This window comes from Girardinichthys multiradiatus, chromosome 18, assembly GCF_021462225.1.
Source record: "Girardinichthys multiradiatus isolate DD_20200921_A chromosome 18, DD_fGirMul_XY1, whole genome shotgun sequence".
Taxonomy (NCBI): domain Eukaryota; kingdom Metazoa; phylum Chordata; class Actinopteri; order Cyprinodontiformes; family Goodeidae; genus Girardinichthys; species Girardinichthys multiradiatus.
Window position 1 is genome coordinate 33,444,035 of NC_061810.1, and position 18,243 is coordinate 33,462,277.

Consider the following 18,243-nt stretch of genomic DNA (forward strand, 5'->3'; position numbering starts at 1 on the left):
GCTGCCCAAAATGTTTTTAGTGCAGAAAGCTTATACTCACTGTCCACTGCACCCTGACAGAGGAAGATGAGAGGATGCTGGGGTTATGAATGTGGATGACAACATCTGCAAGTTCTCTTTGGATCTGTCGATGGTCCACACCCTGACTGGTGGGAGGGATGTCTGTGTGGAAAAACAAAATAGAAACAGAATTAACTTGAACTTATTATTACATTTACCAACATACGGTACACCTGAGCCTTGCATTTTTCCACATTTGCCACATTAAGAATACAAACTTCAACTTATTTTCTTAGGATTTTATATGAGAGACCAACACTAATATAATATTCACTACACGTGAAAAGAAGGGGAACATGATTTAACAAAATTTCCAGCAAATAAAGATCTGAAAAGTAGAATTGAATAAAATCCACTGCAACCAACTGCCTTCAGAAGTCAATGAATTCAAGGCGTAAAAACAGTCTACGTGTGTGTAATTCTGTCTCAGTATGAATACAGCTGTTCTGTGAAGGCCTCCTTTTATATATTTAAAATGTCTTCATTGAGAGCAAAATGGAACCAAAGTCAAATTCCTTGTTTGTGTGCACAAGCCTTGTAAACAATGCTGATTATGATGTACATGTTAAGGGTGAATTACGACAACCACACTGAGTGAAGGAAAAGCAACACTACACATGGTGAAATATAGTGTTGGCTGCATTATGCAGAGGGCAGAAACAGGGAACATGCTTTGGTAAGATCAGACCAAACTTTTACTTCTTAGCCTACATGAAAAACACTATGTGTGGCTTAAAATTAATACCCTGAGAACACCATTCCCCTGGGGGAACAGGGTGATGGCAGTGTCATTAAAGCTTTTCTTCAGAACGGACAATCCTAGAAGTTAACTTGTTAGAAGTAGCAAATAACCTGACAATGGGGTGTAGGTTCATCTACCAGTAGGACAACAAACCCAAAACATACAAGCTAGATTGGAATGGTTTAGATCAAAGCATTTTCATGTGTAATAGAATAGTCCAGATCTAAATCCAATTGAAAATCTGTGGCAAGACTTGAAAACTGATATTCCCAAAAATCTCTATCCAATTTACTTGAGCTTCAACTAAGAGTTGGCAATCATTTCATTGTCTAGATATGCAAAGCTGGTAGAGACATAATCACACAAAAAGGTGATTCTACAAAGTACCGACTTAGCAGTTTGGTTTTCCTCTGTGTGAAACCGAAGTCATATTCCTTGTTTGTTCACACAACCTAGGCCAATAAAGCCTGATTCTGATTCTGGGTATGAATACCTTGGCTCCAGGAAGAAGATAGTTCCTACCTTGTGTTTTCACTGCATCTGAGATAGGACTGGGATCACTGAGCCCATAGGCATTGGCTGCTCGCACTAAGAAGAGGTAGACTGCACTGGGCTTTAGGCCCTTCAGTACAAATGACTCAGTTTTCACATGCTCTGCCAAGGTCTGCCAGCTGCTCCCTGATGCATGGCTGCGAACACACAATGGAGATAATTTAATTTAAATTAGATTTGATTAAAATCTAATAATATAATATGATCAATAAACTTCACCTGAAGGCCTCTATGATATAGGAGGTGGGTGTGGCTCCAGAATTGAGGTTTGGTTTCCAGGATAAAGTTATGGAGGTCCGTGTAACATCTGTAACCTCGGGTTTTGAAGGAGCACTAGGTATCAAGTTTGGGTCAGTCGGTCTGTTTGGCTGAACTGGGGATCCAAATTCTGAGTGAAGAACAGAAATTAAAGGAAAAATACTGGTAAAATTTGTAAGCAACCCTGTTTCTCAATTTAAATAAATAATCTTAAACAACATATTTTTGGCCAAAAATCTTTGTAGTGATTTGCTTTACCTTGAACTTCTAAATAAGCTTTCCATGAAGCCTCTCCACTGGGAGTAGAAGCGATGCAGGTGTAGGTGCCTGTGTCCCCAAGCTGGAAAAAAAGTGGGGAAAGGTTTTGTGATTAAATGCAAATTACTCAAATGGTTTCAACTGTTGGTAGTTTCTTTATACCTCTTTTCACACCATCTATCAACTTTCTGCCTATAGATATTAAAATAAAGTCTGTCGCAAGCAGCTGCCACTACAGTATCATCTCTGTTATTGCAAAAGTAGGGGAAAGCAGCTGGATAGGCCAAATAGCATATTACCAGTCAAATGGAATAGATATTCAGAGCTTTACACACTAATGAGAGGCTTTTTCTCTGTGTCATACCACTTTGTTCCAAAAAATAAAGGCAACTGTTTTGAACAACTGATGTGGTGACAATTAGGTCTGTGGTTACACCCTGATCATCCAGATGATTAGAATTTACGTTTAGTTGAAATAGAGATCTTTTCTGATTTAATGTGTGCCTTAATAGTATTGTACTGGAATTTATTTATATTGAAATTCAAAACTACAATTTTATATGAGCATTTCAGCAGCCTCAACATTGTGTTAATTTGACCAACCCTCTTGTCTTGGTCAAGTTCCTTTAAATTAGCGATTTACTGCTACAAACCCAGATTTTAAGCATAGTCCATATATTTTCAATAGATTCCAGAGGCATTGTGTCAGCCTGTTTTATAGTTCTAAAGCCAGTTTTGATGTGTGTTTGGGATCATAGTCCTATTTGAACACCAAACTGTGTCCAAGTTTCAACCATGTAGCTGCTGATTGGAGGTGAAGGCAAATGATTTGAAGGTATTATTCATTCATTATTTTGTTCACTTTGTGCAATAGACAAGTACCACTGGGAGCAGAGTGGCCCCACAGGATGAAGCTGCCGCCACATTGCTTAACATTTGTCATAGGGTTCTAAGCTCTAAGATATAATGCGTCCAAACATACTTCCTTTCACTATGGCTTAATAGCTCCATCTTTTTCTCATCTGTCCTTGAACCTTTCTTTTGAAGGGAATTGTTTTGTTCACGTTACATTGATGGTGTCGCCATTGGTGTTCCAGTGGTGTGATCTCCAGTTCATTGAAAGTTTCAGCTTTGGTGGATCTGGGTCTTCCAGTGACTTCCTAATCATTTCCCTAATGTCTAAGATTGACAGTTTGGGTCTCCTTGGCAAAGTAGTGACACATTCGAATAACCTTTATGTGCAGTTATTTCAACAAGTAATTTTGGAATGTGCAGTTGTTTTTATGACTGGCTTCAAAAGACTTAAAACCTGGAATAAAATTGAAATTCACAACAAAATGACAAAAATATTATTTAATACAGTACAGAACCAAGGATCAAAGCCATGCATAACTGATGAGCTTTTGTTATATCCAATCTGCTAAAATCTAAAAAGATAAACAAAGGCAGACATTATTTAGCAAAGTAGAAAACACTGTTCTCACACTGATGCATTTTTAAGAAATCTACTCTGTTAACTGAAGGAATGCCTCCAAGACAAATATCTCTGCTGTGCTTTGTTGGTGATTTATAATCTGCTAAAGGCTACACTGGTGAGCAAAACACACAGCAAAAAACAGAAAGAGATAAATAGTTTGAATAACAACATATAATCATGTCTTCCCAAATGTCCCCAAGGTGTGTATTTTTTGGTTTGCGTGGAAGGAAATCTATTAAAATTTTATCAAAACAACACTCATGACACCATATTAAGAAAATGAATTACCCAATGTGTCAGAAACATCTTAATTAAAACGTTGTCTGGGAAAAATGACAAGTTCATTAATGTAAAGTGCCTGCAGAGTTTCCTCTGCCTCAGCTTGAGAACGATTCAGATGCATCGCCTCCTGCCTGCCTCGCAATAGCGTCCCAATCACGCTGCAATCTTGTCACGATGAGACACGCCAGCATTCATCAGAACACAGTAAACTGACATGAACTCCGACCCCTTGATGCCTCAATCTGGAAGACACATCAGCACCCCCTGCTCGTCTCTGCCTGAGAACGCTCGGCATCACAGGGCCTGCTGTGAAGCCCGAGCACACGGTCACACTCGGGATGACACACAAAACCCACTGTTGTTGCTGACTGACAGGAGCTACATAGTGTTCGACTTCACAGACTCCATTTCAAACCCTCAACAACTGACTGACAGCCCACTGAGAGCTGGTTGCTGGCAGAAACACATGCTTTATTTACCAACCAGCAGGGGTTTGCCAAGCTCATTATGGATAGAGCTAGGACAACTTTGAAGTCTACTGGAACGTAACTTATATATAGTAGAATATAGTAGAAAAACTAAGTTTGAAAAACATCTTATACTCTACCTGGCGAAAGCATTTATATTACTTATATTACTATATTACTTTATATTAACATTTTCAGATTTTGTCATGTTATAGTTTTAAATTTCAGTGTATTGTATTGCTATTTTATATAACTGAGCAGCACAAAATAGTGTATAACTGTGAAAGGGATGATTGATTTTAACGTTTTTTTTTACAAATAAAAATGGTGGTGATTTATTCTTATTCTGATAGAGCTAAATTAAACCTAACACAATCAATTACCTTCAGAAGTCATCTAATTATTTAATTATTTACAAACCACCTGTGTGTGATTGAATGTCAGTACAAACACAGCTGTTCTGTAAAGGCCTAAGAAGTTTGTTAGTGAACAAACAGCATTATGATGAACAAAAAACACAGCAGACAGATTAGGGAGAAAGTTGTGGAGATGCTTAGAGCTGCTTTAAGTTATTAAACAGAATCTTAAGTTTTTAACATTTAACTGAGTATTGTTTAATCCATTTTCTGAAAGTAAACCTTCCAAGACATGGCCATTGACTTAAACTGGCAGGCTGGACACTTAAAATTACAGTAAAACACAATATGAAGCTCGTGGTTCTTAAGTAAAAAAATCTGAAAAAGTAAAAAGTGTATGAATAGTTTTACAAGGCACTGCAATATTCCCATCACCTGGAACCATGTGTCTTACCTTTGCATATCGTATCTGTAGTGTGCCTGTGTCCAACTGTTTGACCCTTGAGTCATGTGTAGACACTAAAACGCTGTCCTTCCTCCACAGGATGGTGGGTGTGGGGTTACCAGATGTCACACAGCTCAGGACCACAGTTCCGTCCACAGCCACCGTTTGATTGGAGGGCCCCTGTCGTATAACTGGTGGCGGGCGGTCTGACACAACTGGGGAAGAGAGGTTGGAAAATGGGCAATTACAAGAAGCCGTGGAAGCTGCTAATGTGGTGTAGCCAGGTAAAAGGAAACTGGGATTCAGTCAATTATATCCAGCTGGGAGAAAGCAAACACAAAATGTAGAGGAAAGTGAGACCTGAACAAACAGCGAGCAGCGATATAAAAATGTGAAAACTGTGTGGATTGTAGGAGAGGAATTTAGTTCAATTATTAAGAACTGAAAGCAATTTTCTAATCATTCAGCAGCAGATGTTAATGGTAGCTAAATAATAGCAGCGAACAAAAAATAAAAAATCCTTGTTTCTTCTTCAACCTGACGCCTCGCGGTATGCATCGAAGTATTAGCAGTCAAGAAATCAGGAACACCACTCCCCACAACAAAGAAGCAAAAAAAGAAGGCTTAAATACATGTAGTCAGAACAGACAACGTTATTAACAGAAGGATGCTGAAACTGTTCCCAGCTTCACAGCTTGCGTGAACAACGGGTGTTCAACCATTGGGCACACATACAAAAGCAGGCAAAGATTGAAAGCATATATTTAATTAAAAGGCTTAAAATCCAGAGTAGACCACAATAACTGTTTATGTATATATATATATATATATATATATATATATATATATATATATATATATATATATGTGTGTGTGTATATATTTTTAATTCAGTTACATTGGAGAGTTTTTTAGCATCAACATCCTGTTTGAAGCCATGTCATAACACATCAATTGGATTTAAGTTCAGATCTAACAAGGCCACTGTAAAACATATTTTTTTTGTTTTTTCAGGTCATTTAGGGGTTGAGTTGCTGGTGTACTTAGGATCATTTTCTGGCTGCAGAACCCAACTTTGCTTGAGTTTAAGTTGACAAACTGAAGTAACACGACATTCTTCTTCAAGGTTTTCTGCTCTGCTGAAAGTCATTAATATTCTTATGGCCTCACATAATGGACTTGTGTCTGTACTGGTTCTGTTAGATCTCAGTGCTGCATTTGATACAGTCGATCACAATATTCTCTTAGAAAAACTGGAATATGCTGTAGGGATCAGGGGAACAGTGCTAGGTTGGTTTAAATCGTATTTGTCTGACAGATTCCAGTTTGTTCTTGTAAATGATAAATCATCTTCAAACTCCAGGGTTAATTGTAACAGTAATTGAACCACAGGGTTCAGTACTTGGGCCAATTCGCTTCACTATATATATATACATATGCTTCCAATAGGTCAAATTATCAGGCAGCATAGCATACATTTTTACTGTTACGCTGATGATACTCAGCTTTACTTATCCATAAATCCTGATGAGCCCAACCAGTTAGTCAGACTACAAGCATGTCTTGAAGACATAAAAACTTGGAATGTCTTTTAATTTTCTGCTTCTATCCAGACAAAACAGAAGTTGTCGTCTTTGGACCGGAGTCTTTAAAAAAGAAACTGCTTAGTCAATCACTTAACCTGGTTGTCATTAAATTGACCTATGGTAATAAAGTAAAAAACCTTAGTGTTATTTTTGACCAGGACATGTAATTTAAATCCCATATTAAACAGGTTTCTAGGATTTCCTTCTTTCACCTCCGGGACATTGCCAAAATTAGAAATATCCTATCCGGGAGTGACGCTGAAAAACTAGTCCATGCATTTGTTACTTCAAGACTGGATTATTGTAATTATTTACTATCAGGATTTCCACAAAATGCAGTTAAAAGCCTTCAGCTGATTCAAAATGCTGCAGCAAGATTTCTGATGAAAATTAAAAAGAGAGATCGTATTTCTCCTATTTTAGCTTCCCTTCATTGGCTCCCTGTTAAATCCAGAATAGAATTTAAAACTCTCCTCCTCACATATAAAGCCCTTAATGATCTAGCTCCATCATACATCAGAGATCTGATTGGTCCATATGTTCCTAACAGAGCACTTTGTTCTCAGACTGCAGGTTTACTGGTGGTTCCTAGAGTCTCTAGAAGTATAATGGGAGGCAGATCCTTTAGTTATCATGCTCCTCTCCTGTGGAACCAGCTCCCAGTTTTAGTCCGTGAGGCAGACACCCTGTCTACTTTTAAGGCTAGGCTTAAAACTTTCCTTTTTGATAAAGCTTATAGTTAGAGCAGCTTAGGTCATCCTGAGCTATCTCTGTAGTTATGCTGCTATAGGCTTAGGCTGCTGGAGGACATAATGACCACTTTCACTCTATCTGCTACATTCTCATACTACTCTCCAGTTTTGCATTATTTGCTGTTATGTCAGTTTCTAACTTTATGTTCTCTCTCTTTTCTCTTCCTAGAAGCTGCACCTGGCCTGACTCTGTGTCTGCCTGTGACACCTTTCTGGAGGGGGCATCGTCCAAGCTTCTGCTGGCAACAACTTAACGCTCACCCTCTACCGATGATCCACATGGCCTGGCCCTGTGTTTCAGTGTTTAACCCTTTCTCTCTCCTAGACATAGCTACTGACTGAGCTTCTACTGCAACTAACTCTATATGCTTTATTTCAGACTCTAACCTTGAAAACTGGCGTTTAGAGTTTATCTGCCTGGATTAGGCTAGTGAAACCGAACCAAAAAAATGGGTCTGAACCTAGATTTTCACGTATATTTTAGGAAGAAATCCCTCTAGAAATGTAGGAGCACAACTGAGATAATGTCAGTGAAGTCATATGCTTTAGGCAGGAAAAAGGAGTATGTGACCAAAAACTCAATACATTTCAAGCTGCTACTTTATAAAAACAGTAAAAGATTTGGTTATGTTTTCTGACCCATTTCAATTGTTTTTCTAGCTGAACGTCAGAGGAAGCCATGAGCACAAATTACTGGATTGATTCAAAAGCTTTTGGTATTCATTTTTATGGAAGAAAATGTTTAGACAATATTAAATATGTAAAGTTTATACATAATAAAAGTCACAGCCATTATGTCCTGAAAGAAGTAAACATTTTGATATTTGAATGATAGAAAAAACACTCTAGAAGCAGTTACAGGTCAAAATACATTATGTAGGATCTCAATTGTTTAAACACTTTAGTGCTTACACAACAATACCAGCAAGCACACACAAAAATATAAGATGTAATGGAGGAACTTATTTCATTTTATATGCTCTATCCTGTGTGTGATTCATCATGTTCCTACATTGCCTCTGTCCCTCTTGTCATTATTATTATTTATAGGCCTACTGATGACCATTGCTGTCTACCCTTCTGATTTACTTGCAAATTACATTCATTGAGGAAAGCTCGAATTATTAGCAAACACAGAGTAAGGCAACATATCATGATGTATGTATGTGTACATAGATCTTTGGAAATGTGTTGCGGTGTAATCTGTGGCTGCTTTGTCTCGCTTTTGTATAAGGGATGGTACAATTACTAAAACACTGTCAGCATGACCTGTTATTACCAGATCTGCCTGCGGAGAAGTGTTGGCCTCAGAGTGGCCTGCTCACTTTAATAACTGTTATTATTATCCAGAGAGCAGGACTGAATGAGAAACAGAAGAGTAGGCAGAGAGATAGAGCATTCCACTGTAGGCCTTTAATGAGGAGGGACATTTGGTGAATGAGGGGATGAATCTAGGTGTGTCATAGACAGAGTAATAGTTGCCCAGATATCTGAGGGACTGGTGGAAGCGAAGCAACGTTCGTCCACACGGCTGACAGCAATTGGCTAAGCTGCGTAATTACAGGAGCCAGTCCAGACCTCACCACATGGCTGCAGTCTTCCAACATTAGACAACAGCAAGCCAAGCATGGAATACTGAAGGAGACATTAGCCAGCATGAAGCCAGAGCAGCAGGAAAGTAAGCCATGGTTTGGATGCACAGGCACCAGAGAGTCTCAACCTCCCGACAGGAACACTCTGAACAGGCCAGACCAAACCTCACAAACCTCAATATGGATTGTAATACGCTTTAGAGCACAACCACAATATTACAGATGAACAGTATTATACTCACAAGCTTTAGATTATCTAAAATTCCAATATATCCAATATATTAACTTCTGTGTTATTAAGTCTGTCCCAGGCTTTGTTACATGTAGAAACGGTCTATAAAGATACTACCTAGTCGTGTTTTTTTTTTTTTTTTCTTTGCTAACGATGTAAACTGCCAGAAGTAACACAGCTGGGTAATAAAAGTAAGGATTTCCACTTAAGGAATTTACAACACAAGGTTTTGTAATAATTTGCAATTTCAAAAATCATCTAAATCTGCTTTGCGTGTATTTGGGTTAATGGCATCACAAAAAGCACAGGAACAGGTGGCAAGCTGATCAGGTGGCATTAGGACACCTTTCAGCAGATTAGCATCTTATGACAAATTCTAAAGCATTTGTGCTGTATTTGAGTTAGAAAAAGTTCAATCTGACATGTTCAACTGAGAATACCCCACATTATGAGGCAAGGTGCTATGGATTGCCAAATTACAGTAAATGGTGACAGGTACCATGGTCATTCAGAACCTAAAATCTGTTTATATCCCTTTTGTTTATCAATAAAAAAAACCAAAATGGATAGATGGAGGGATGGTAGGCATCCACCAGACAATGTGGCTTCAAATGACCACCAACTTTCTTTAATTATAAAATCTGGCTGTTCCAGTGTGCCCTAGTCATCTTTACAAACCGCTTCCATGTGTTAGTGTTGTTGTTTTTTTTTTTTACAAGTGAATCAAATACAAGTAAACATATTAAAAAAATGTTGTGAAAAATCATGTATATAAACATGTATATAAGAGGGAACAGCAAGAAAGATGCCAAAAGAACTTGGACCAGCTGCCCAGTGCCTTTTGTGATGTTGCCATATGCAGGTGTGCATGTGAAAATAATCATGAAATGTTAGACCAATGAGTTTTATTGATTTTACTGAAAGGTTTGGCTAGTATCTTTAAAAGAAGAGTTGCTTACCATCAGTAACCTCAAGCAGGGCCTTGGTGATCACACTGCCTGCGATGTTCAGAGCCTGACAGCTGTAATATCCCATGTCAGAGCGTTCAGCGTCTGTGATGGTCAGATCCCCGGACTGAGATACAGAAAATCGGCTGGAGGGCTGTGGTGGTTGATACGAGAACAGGAGGTTCTATAAGGAAAACAGAACAGAAGCTTTGATCAAAACAGAACCATGGTGACTTAATATTGCTATTACAAGTCTGTATACAGTGCTTTGAATAAAAGTATTCACACTTTTCCCCATTTTGCTCTGTTACATCCACAAACTTCAGTATATTTTGATTGGATTTTATTTGACAGACCAGTATAATGTAATACATAATTGTGAACGAAAGGCTTTTGGTTTTTTTGTTTTTTATATTATAAAAAAGTGTATAAACCCAATTTACTCTAAACCACTAAATAATTCCAGTGCAACCAAACCAGTAAGGTTTGTGGTTGTAATGTGAAAAATATATGAAAACTTGAGTGTGAATTCAAAATGAGTTTGGAACTAAATTGCTTCCGTTTTGTCCCTTCCCTTTACCTGACTGCCTTCCCTCTGCCAGAAAATGGCCGGCTGTGGGTTCCCAGTGGCCTCACACTGGAAGGTGACTGTCCTGCCAACTCCAACCACCTGGTTCCTCGGTCTCACCACAAATGCTGGGGGCACTGCAGGACAGCCATGTAAATGGTTAACCACAGAAAAAGCAAACACGTCATAGCACACTACAGTACAAAATGATAACAACAAAACCCCCAGACATCCAGAATTTTTTGAATAGAGGACAAAAGAAATTTGCTTGTATTCAAATTTGTTGTGGCTTAGTTTCTGTCTACATGGTGAGTGCCGTGCAGATTAAACAGTATAGCACTTGAATCCAAAATGTAAGCATGTGATAAATATAATAAATAGAAAGAAAAAAACAATAGTTACTCCCATACTGCTCATTTGCATGTGCAAAGCCATAGACTATTAAAATTTACATGGAAATGAGGAATAAATTTGAGCCATCTGTCCATGCTGACAACTTCCAATAGTGTAGGCATCACCAGAATGCTGTGTTCATGCATCTTAATGACAAATTCTAGCTCAAATAAAGAGTGCTGTTATAGCCAAATGACAACCATGCAGTTCTGTGGTGACACAGGTTTAATAGGGTCCTAGGAAAGGACAAACAGTCTGAACAGAGGTCAAAAGACAGGTAAGCATACTCTAAATATGTCCTCAAACACTTAAACCTAAAAAAGCATTTTGTATTTTTTAAAGGAAGGTGTTTATTATATACACAAATGCAATCTCAAAACTGTCATCTAAGAAACAGACACAATTTATGTATAAGTGCCAGGTGATTTTCTTAGAGAGAGGAGCTCTTTAAAAGGGGAAAAAAAAACAAAAGAATGAAATGATGCAGCTTTACCTTGGAGGCACAAGATGAGCGTATTTTTTTTACCCACTAATATCCTTTTGTTACTGTTGCCCATGACAACAGAAACATGATTGCTGATTGAACGGTGGAGAGGTGATGGGTGAAGGATGAAGGGGGGGTTGTGACACCTTCCTGTCTCTTTCAGGGTGGTGAAAAGGTGACGGGTGACATTTCAACTTACCAGACATGACTAAAAAGGAAACAAAAAACAATGCAAAATGCCAGGATGAATAAACAAATAATAAAAACAGCATGACAACAAAGGAAAGTCAGTGTGATGTCCATAGATATAAATAAGCAATTTGTATTAATCCAGTGGAAATAAAGACATGTTTCATCCTTGATTCAAACCCTAAGGACCACATGATATAGAAGTATAACTTTGGCTGATCAGGACACAGTTAAAATGCATATACAAAAGAAAATAATTCTATTTTTTTATTGAGTTAGGATCATTTCAAGTAAAAAAGACACAATTAAAGAAGATCAAATTAAAATATTCCACAGATAAGAATATGTAGCACAAGCAAAGATAAGACATATGTTGTTCAAGCCATTTCAAAGGTGTTCGTGTAACGTGAACAATTTCACATCATGTCACATTATGCACGGTGGAGCAGTTGGTAGCACTACTGGCTTGCAGCAGTGTGTGAATGAGTGTGTGCATGGTTGTTTGTGTGTTGTCTTGCGATGGACTGGCGACCTGTCCAGGGTGTACCCTGCCTCCCGCCCACAGACTGCTGGAGATAGGCACCAGCTTCGCGCGACCCAGTATGGAAGAAGCAGTATAGAAAATGAATGACTGACTGATGACTGACTTCATATGTCTTCATGATACACTTTTCAGATTTTTAATTTGTAAAATTGTATAATCAGGTATCCTTTATCTTTTCCTTCAAAAGTATGTGCTATTTTTGTCAATCACATAACATCCCAATAAAATACATTAACGCTTGTGGTTATAGGGTGACAAAAGGTTCAAGGCACTTCAGGCTAAGCATCGTTGTGGTTTATTTATTTCCTTTTTACCCAGGCACTATCTGAAGATGAACCCTTAATGAAATTCTTGAAGACCCCAATGGGATGCTAGATCTTGAAACACAGTTTTGCATTTTTATTCCAGGTCCATAAAAACACAAGGTGAATGTTAACTGTCACTTGCCGGTCATAAATCTCCCTCTGGCCAATCACTCACCTAATCTAATCTGTCTGCTTCAGCGGCTCACTCGGAAACATAAATGCTGTCAATCAGAATAATGACTGAACCTTTCCTCCTCCCCATGCCCATAGCTGGCCTTTAAAATACAGATAAAACTCACATCAAACACTTTTAGAACAAGACGTTCATGACTCTCTGTGAGCAAGAGCTTCTAGATACGAATGATCATGGGACACCTGCAAATACGCAACCCTCACACACCCCACACCCCTGTTTATAACCATTCATATGTGTCTCAGTCTTTAATTAGGTAAACTACCCTAGTTGCTCTGATTATAGTGAGGCCAGGAGCATAAGGAGATCCTTAAATCTGAACTGGCTAAATTGCTTCCTGTTGGTTTTTCAGCATGAAGAGAGATTTTCTATTGTAGGGTTCCTACACATCTTTCATGACCAAACTCCTTCCATTTCCAAATTCAAATTCTCAGAGCTCCCAGTCCCTTTTTGACAACTGATAAATGGATGGATGGATGGATGGATGAACGGATGGATGAACGGATGGATGAACGGAGGGACGGAAATTACCTGCCCTATTTTGGCAATAGGACAGGTAATTTAAGTCTGGAAGCAAATATTTATTTTTCTGATACTTATCCACACCTAAAAAATGTTTTAATCAAGTTTAAATTTATCCAGACTTTGGAGGAACCTTGTTATCAATAACAAGACTAGTTGGCACATAAAAATCCCAAGCACAGCAGCGTTCTTTAGGAGTCAGGCTACGAATGCAAGGCCACCAATAATTCATTGATCATTATAAGAGCATACTTCAAATACCCTGCCCCTCAAGACAAAATGCGTCTCTCACAACATTCTGTAAGCAATATAGCATGAAAGATAATGTGATTGTCAGGTCAGATGAATACATAAGCAAATATGCAGCAGAAGTCAAGGGGGTTCAGTGACCTGCCATTTCACAACCTTCGTATGGGTGGTTTTAAAAGATTCTGGTTTTCATGGTATCTGCTAGGGCAGTGGTTCCCTAACTTAGTTCTGCTGGGCCCCCATTTGTTTTATAAGACAGTTTTCTCTCTCCCCCTACATATTGTGTTCACAATATCTACTGGAGTTTATTCCACACCTCAGCCTCTTTTTAAAACTTGAACAAATAAAAGTAAACTGCATTAAGTTACATGTTGCATTAACAAACTATTACCTCTTGACAAAACAACAAAACACCTTTGAAAGTGTAACAGATTTTTTTTACTGTGTAACAATATTCAACATGGCTATCAATTTCTATGTGTCTCTGTGTAAAATGGGGTATTAATTTATTTAGTTTATTCATACTGTGCCAACAAGCACTCCCCCACCCCACCATCCCCAACACACACACACATACACACACACACACACACACACACACACACACACACAAACACACACACACTCTGCAATGCCCCCAAGTGGATTTGCCTCCCCCACTCTCGAAACGTCTGTGCTAGGGTACTATCCTTCTGAAAGTTATTTAGCTTCTACTATATTTTTAACAGATTTTCTATATTTTGCTCTGAAACAGGTTTCAACATTTATCATCACAATAACAGCACAACATGTGCTGACAAATAAGTTCCCCTTATTCACACTCTGCTGGCACCAGCTCCAAGCCGCCATCCAGTCTTTTTACATGGGTTATTAGCAACACTGCTCTGGGGACCACAATTCTTTTCAAGACTTTTTCTATACATAAATCAGTGCTGAAAGCAAAGAACCAGCTGAGAAAGAAAATAACACATTGATTTTCCGACTGCAGCTTCAGTGCAGTCTAAACAATGGATTAATATAAACATACCATATACTGATAAATTGTAATAAAAAAAAACAGAGTAAACATTATCTGACCACACCGGATACCGAAACAAAATCCATCTTGTGCAGTATTTTGTGCACCTTTCTTTACACAACTCTTTGCCATATTCTCATGTGGCTAAGATTAATGATTTCACAATGAAGCCATAAATATGGCAAGTGACTTGGTCGATTATGTGTTGGTTCAATCAATTAGGTGAATATTTTTCTTGATATATTTATTAGTCCAGAGGAGTTGTAGCTGGCTGATAAACAAGCATGTAAAACAATAATTCACTGATTGAGTTAGTTACGGGAGCAGAACCCTTTGAAAGAAAAATAGCCCAGGGCACCACTTCCACAGTGTTGTCTTTGTTCACTGAGAATCTGACCACAGAAGGTGAGAGAAATCCCCCCTGGGAGCAGAGACCGAGAATCCCCTAAATGGTGTGGCTCTGAAGGCTCTAAGTACTACTATGCACCTTGACATTTTTTTAAAAGACATTTAGCAGTGTAATAATACAATTAACTCCAAAGACATGATGAGACAATATTGGATATGCAAGCATGAGACAAGGTGATATTTTAGCTATTTTGTTGAGGAAAAATAAGAATGCCCATTATTTTGGCCCAGTAATGTTTTCACAAATTGCAAACTGTAATTTTAAAGCTGTAATCAATATAAAGATATTGAATATTTGTGTGCTTAAAATGGAACTTTGAGAAACCCCACATGTGATCTCTGCTTGATCTGATTTATAATTCCCAGTTTTCCTACTTTTACAAAGTTAAGGTGTAGCTGACGCCCTTAAAGCATAAAAACAATTTTTTTTCACAAATAGGATAAACATTGTATTAATCTTTATTCTGTGTAGAAGTATCCAATTAGTTTTTTTTTTTTAGGTTTCTAACTAGAGCTGATCAAATACAGTTCAAGACTCAATAAAAAAAAAAAGAAATTATAAATTTTGAATCAGCCCTGCAATGTCATTATGAGTTGATGCTAGTCATGGTATTCTCACAGTTCTTAAAAATCATTTGTATCTTGTCTGTCACTGTCCTTTCTTCCTTGTGAAAACACAGAGGAAACATTTGTTATACTTGTGTAGCTTTAGGAACACTTTAGAATTAGAAAAGCATAGAACTGCAGAATAAAGGCTAATTAAAACGGTTCTGGATTATTCTACACTATTTAAAAATTCTTTAAAACACAACATACAAAAACAGAAAAAAATGGGCAATCTTAGTTTTTCCAAAATTATTGATGAAATATTGACTTTTTGTAAGCCGAATATTGTTCAGAGTCTTGTCTAGTGAGCTGGAAGTATTGTTACACCCCTACAAAATACCAGTCTATTGGCCTCTTTGCAAGACATTTTTACCTTGGAATTATTTTATTCCGCAGCACAGTTACTCTACTGCAAAAGCTAAGCAACATTGCCCAACTCTAAGATTTGATGCAGGCTGACGGCTATGCCCACTAAACCGACAGACTAAACTGTTGCTCCCCACATCACAGATTTATTCACTACTACAGCGACATCCCACTACCTATACATCGTCTCTTCTGGTTTGGCCCATTTAGACCTACAATTACCCAGCTTTTCTTTCCATCCCTGTGCCTGTGTCTGTAATTAGAAGCATGTCATTTCCGAGCGTGGGACTGTGGCCTGCTTGCCTTTAATTAGCCGGACTACTCACTACCCACAGCCTTGCTGGCCTCTGTGCATCCTGGGCTGCATAAACGTCAATCTGAGGAGATAGTTGAAATTGTTCTAGGCATCAGTCAGTGTCTGATTTAAACAATATGATTCCTGTCATGCCATCATTCTTTTAACACTCCTCTTCATAACTGTGGCATAATTTATTGGCTGAAGGAAAGCCAGTTCAGGGATTTGCACTATTTAACTCTCACCAGATTGCGAGTTGGGGGGGGATTGCAGATTGTGGGGGGGGATGGGGGGTTACCATTTCAAATATGAAAGTCAGGCGAACAGCTTATTGTGCCTTGCATCAATGCATTTCCTTTTCATTAACTAACTTTTAATCAAGGGAAAGAATGGGTGGGGGGGGTGGCGGGGAGCAATAAGAGACGGCGATATATTGATGAGGGTATTGGCAGGTGGACCTAATCCCATGCCTCAAACCAGCCTAAAGGTTGGTGTCTAACAGTGCAAAGTGGGGATTAATTGTAAAGGATGGCCATGTAAAAATAAGGTGTGTTTTCATATAGAGGGTTGGCAGAAGAATAGTTTCCTCATGTCTTTCAATTTCTGGTGTTCACACTGCTGGTGGTGGCATTAATATGACTGACCTAACTGCAGAGATTTCTCGCCAGCCCTCCCACCCCCACCATGGCCCCCAGCTCCCAAATTCCCTACCCGTTACGCATCAATTGTGAGCCGACCCTCAACCACCAGCATACGCTCCAGTGTATCCACACCCTCCAATCCTCAGTCTTTGTGCTCAAATCTTCCTCCTTCTTCCCTCCCCTCTTGTCTCACCAGACTCCAAACATTCCCATTAGTTTGGCATTAAATTGCCCCTGTGTTACTTCAAGTCTCCGGAGACCTTTGGGGTTATCCCACCCCCCATTTTCCCTGAATGGTTTCTTTCTGAAAGTTCACACTCTGTGACCAGCTGCTTTATAGTCCGACCGTGTTAATAAGAGGTCCAATTGAGAGGGTCACAGGAGACACACACATATATTCCATGGGATTACAAACAGTACTGTAAGTCTGCAAACATGATAGAAGACAGTCCTCTGGAGAAATGCCACTTGTATAAGGCAAATGAAATCGATTGTTGCTGAGCTCCCCTGCGCACAGCTCTACAGCTGCTATAGATTTTAGCATTCTTTTTTTCATTAGAAATCAATCAGCTAATTGAAAGAGAAGAGTTTAAAGTGATGACCCTATAGTAGCCAAGCTGGAGGCTACTATTGCTTTGTAGCTGGGCTAAATAAATTACTTTTCATTCAAGTTGCACTAAAACTCAAAATGGAAATGAATTTAAAAGAGTTGTCTAAGGGGCTGTGAATTGAATATGTGGCAAAAAGAACAGTGTAAAACGTTTGACTTATAGCTATACTCTAATCTTGCCTACCATGGACGGTGAGCGTGGCCGATGCCTCCGCCTTGCCCACCATGTTCTCTGCCACACAAGTGTAGGAGCCTACATCAGCAGAGATCACACGTCGAATCTTCAGGGTGTGGTCCTCACGGATCTCATATCTGGATTTGAATCAAATGTCGACAAATATCAAAATGACCAAAGGCACAGACTAAAGCGTCAAATAAGAGTTTTTGTTTGGATAGGTCATACCGTCCTTTGGGCAGGTCGCCATCGTCTTTCCTCCAGCGTACAGTGGGTACTGGGTCACCACGAGCCTCACACCTAAACTCCACACTTTGGTCAATTAAGACCACCGTACTGCTCGGGCGACGCACAAAGCTGGGACGCTCTACAGAAATTAAACAAGAACTCAATTAAGCAGTGAACATGAAGCTTTGATTTACAGATCGATCTGTCTGTCTGTCTGTCTGTCTGTCTGTCTGTCTGTTACTCCCTTTATACAAATAGAAAACACAGTTTACTGATTATCTTGAAGTTTATCTAATAATTTGCATAAAAATATTTTGACAGACTGCGCTTAAAGTTATGTTCTTCCAAATGAACAGAACATTAATTTAGAGGTAAATTTACCAGCGTTAGCACTTAATTAATTAACATGAAAATAAAAAAATATTTTTGCTGTGTCAACTACA

At 38.7% G+C, this 18,243-nt stretch overlaps 1 protein-coding gene across 6 annotated transcripts in view; it reads right to left on the bottom strand.

Moving 5' to 3' along the window:
* Window positions 1-18,243, bottom strand: part of robo1 (roundabout, axon guidance receptor, homolog 1 (Drosophila)) — a 337,926-nt gene that overhangs the window by 42,389 nt on the left and 277,294 nt on the right. For 5 of the 6 annotated variants that reach the window (XM_047390958.1, XM_047390956.1, XM_047390960.1 and 2 more), the window contains 10 exons: window positions 17,801-17,939; window positions 17,582-17,709; window positions 11,651-11,659; window positions 10,587-10,711; window positions 10,019-10,190; window positions 4,907-5,112; window positions 1,871-1,952; window positions 1,574-1,742; window positions 1,325-1,491; window positions 41-162 (listed from right to left, as the gene is read on the bottom strand). In XM_047390958.1, the coding sequence (XP_047246914.1) occupies window positions 41-162; window positions 1,325-1,491; window positions 1,574-1,742; window positions 1,871-1,952; window positions 4,907-5,112; window positions 10,019-10,190; window positions 10,587-10,711; window positions 11,651-11,659; window positions 17,582-17,709; window positions 17,801-17,939 (1,319 nt within the window). The remainder of the gene's footprint in view (window positions 1-40; window positions 163-1,324; window positions 1,492-1,573; window positions 1,743-1,870; window positions 1,953-4,906; window positions 5,113-10,018; window positions 10,191-10,586; window positions 10,712-11,650; window positions 11,660-17,581; window positions 17,710-17,800; window positions 17,940-18,243) is intronic. The other variant, XM_047390959.1, reaches the window with a different exon arrangement.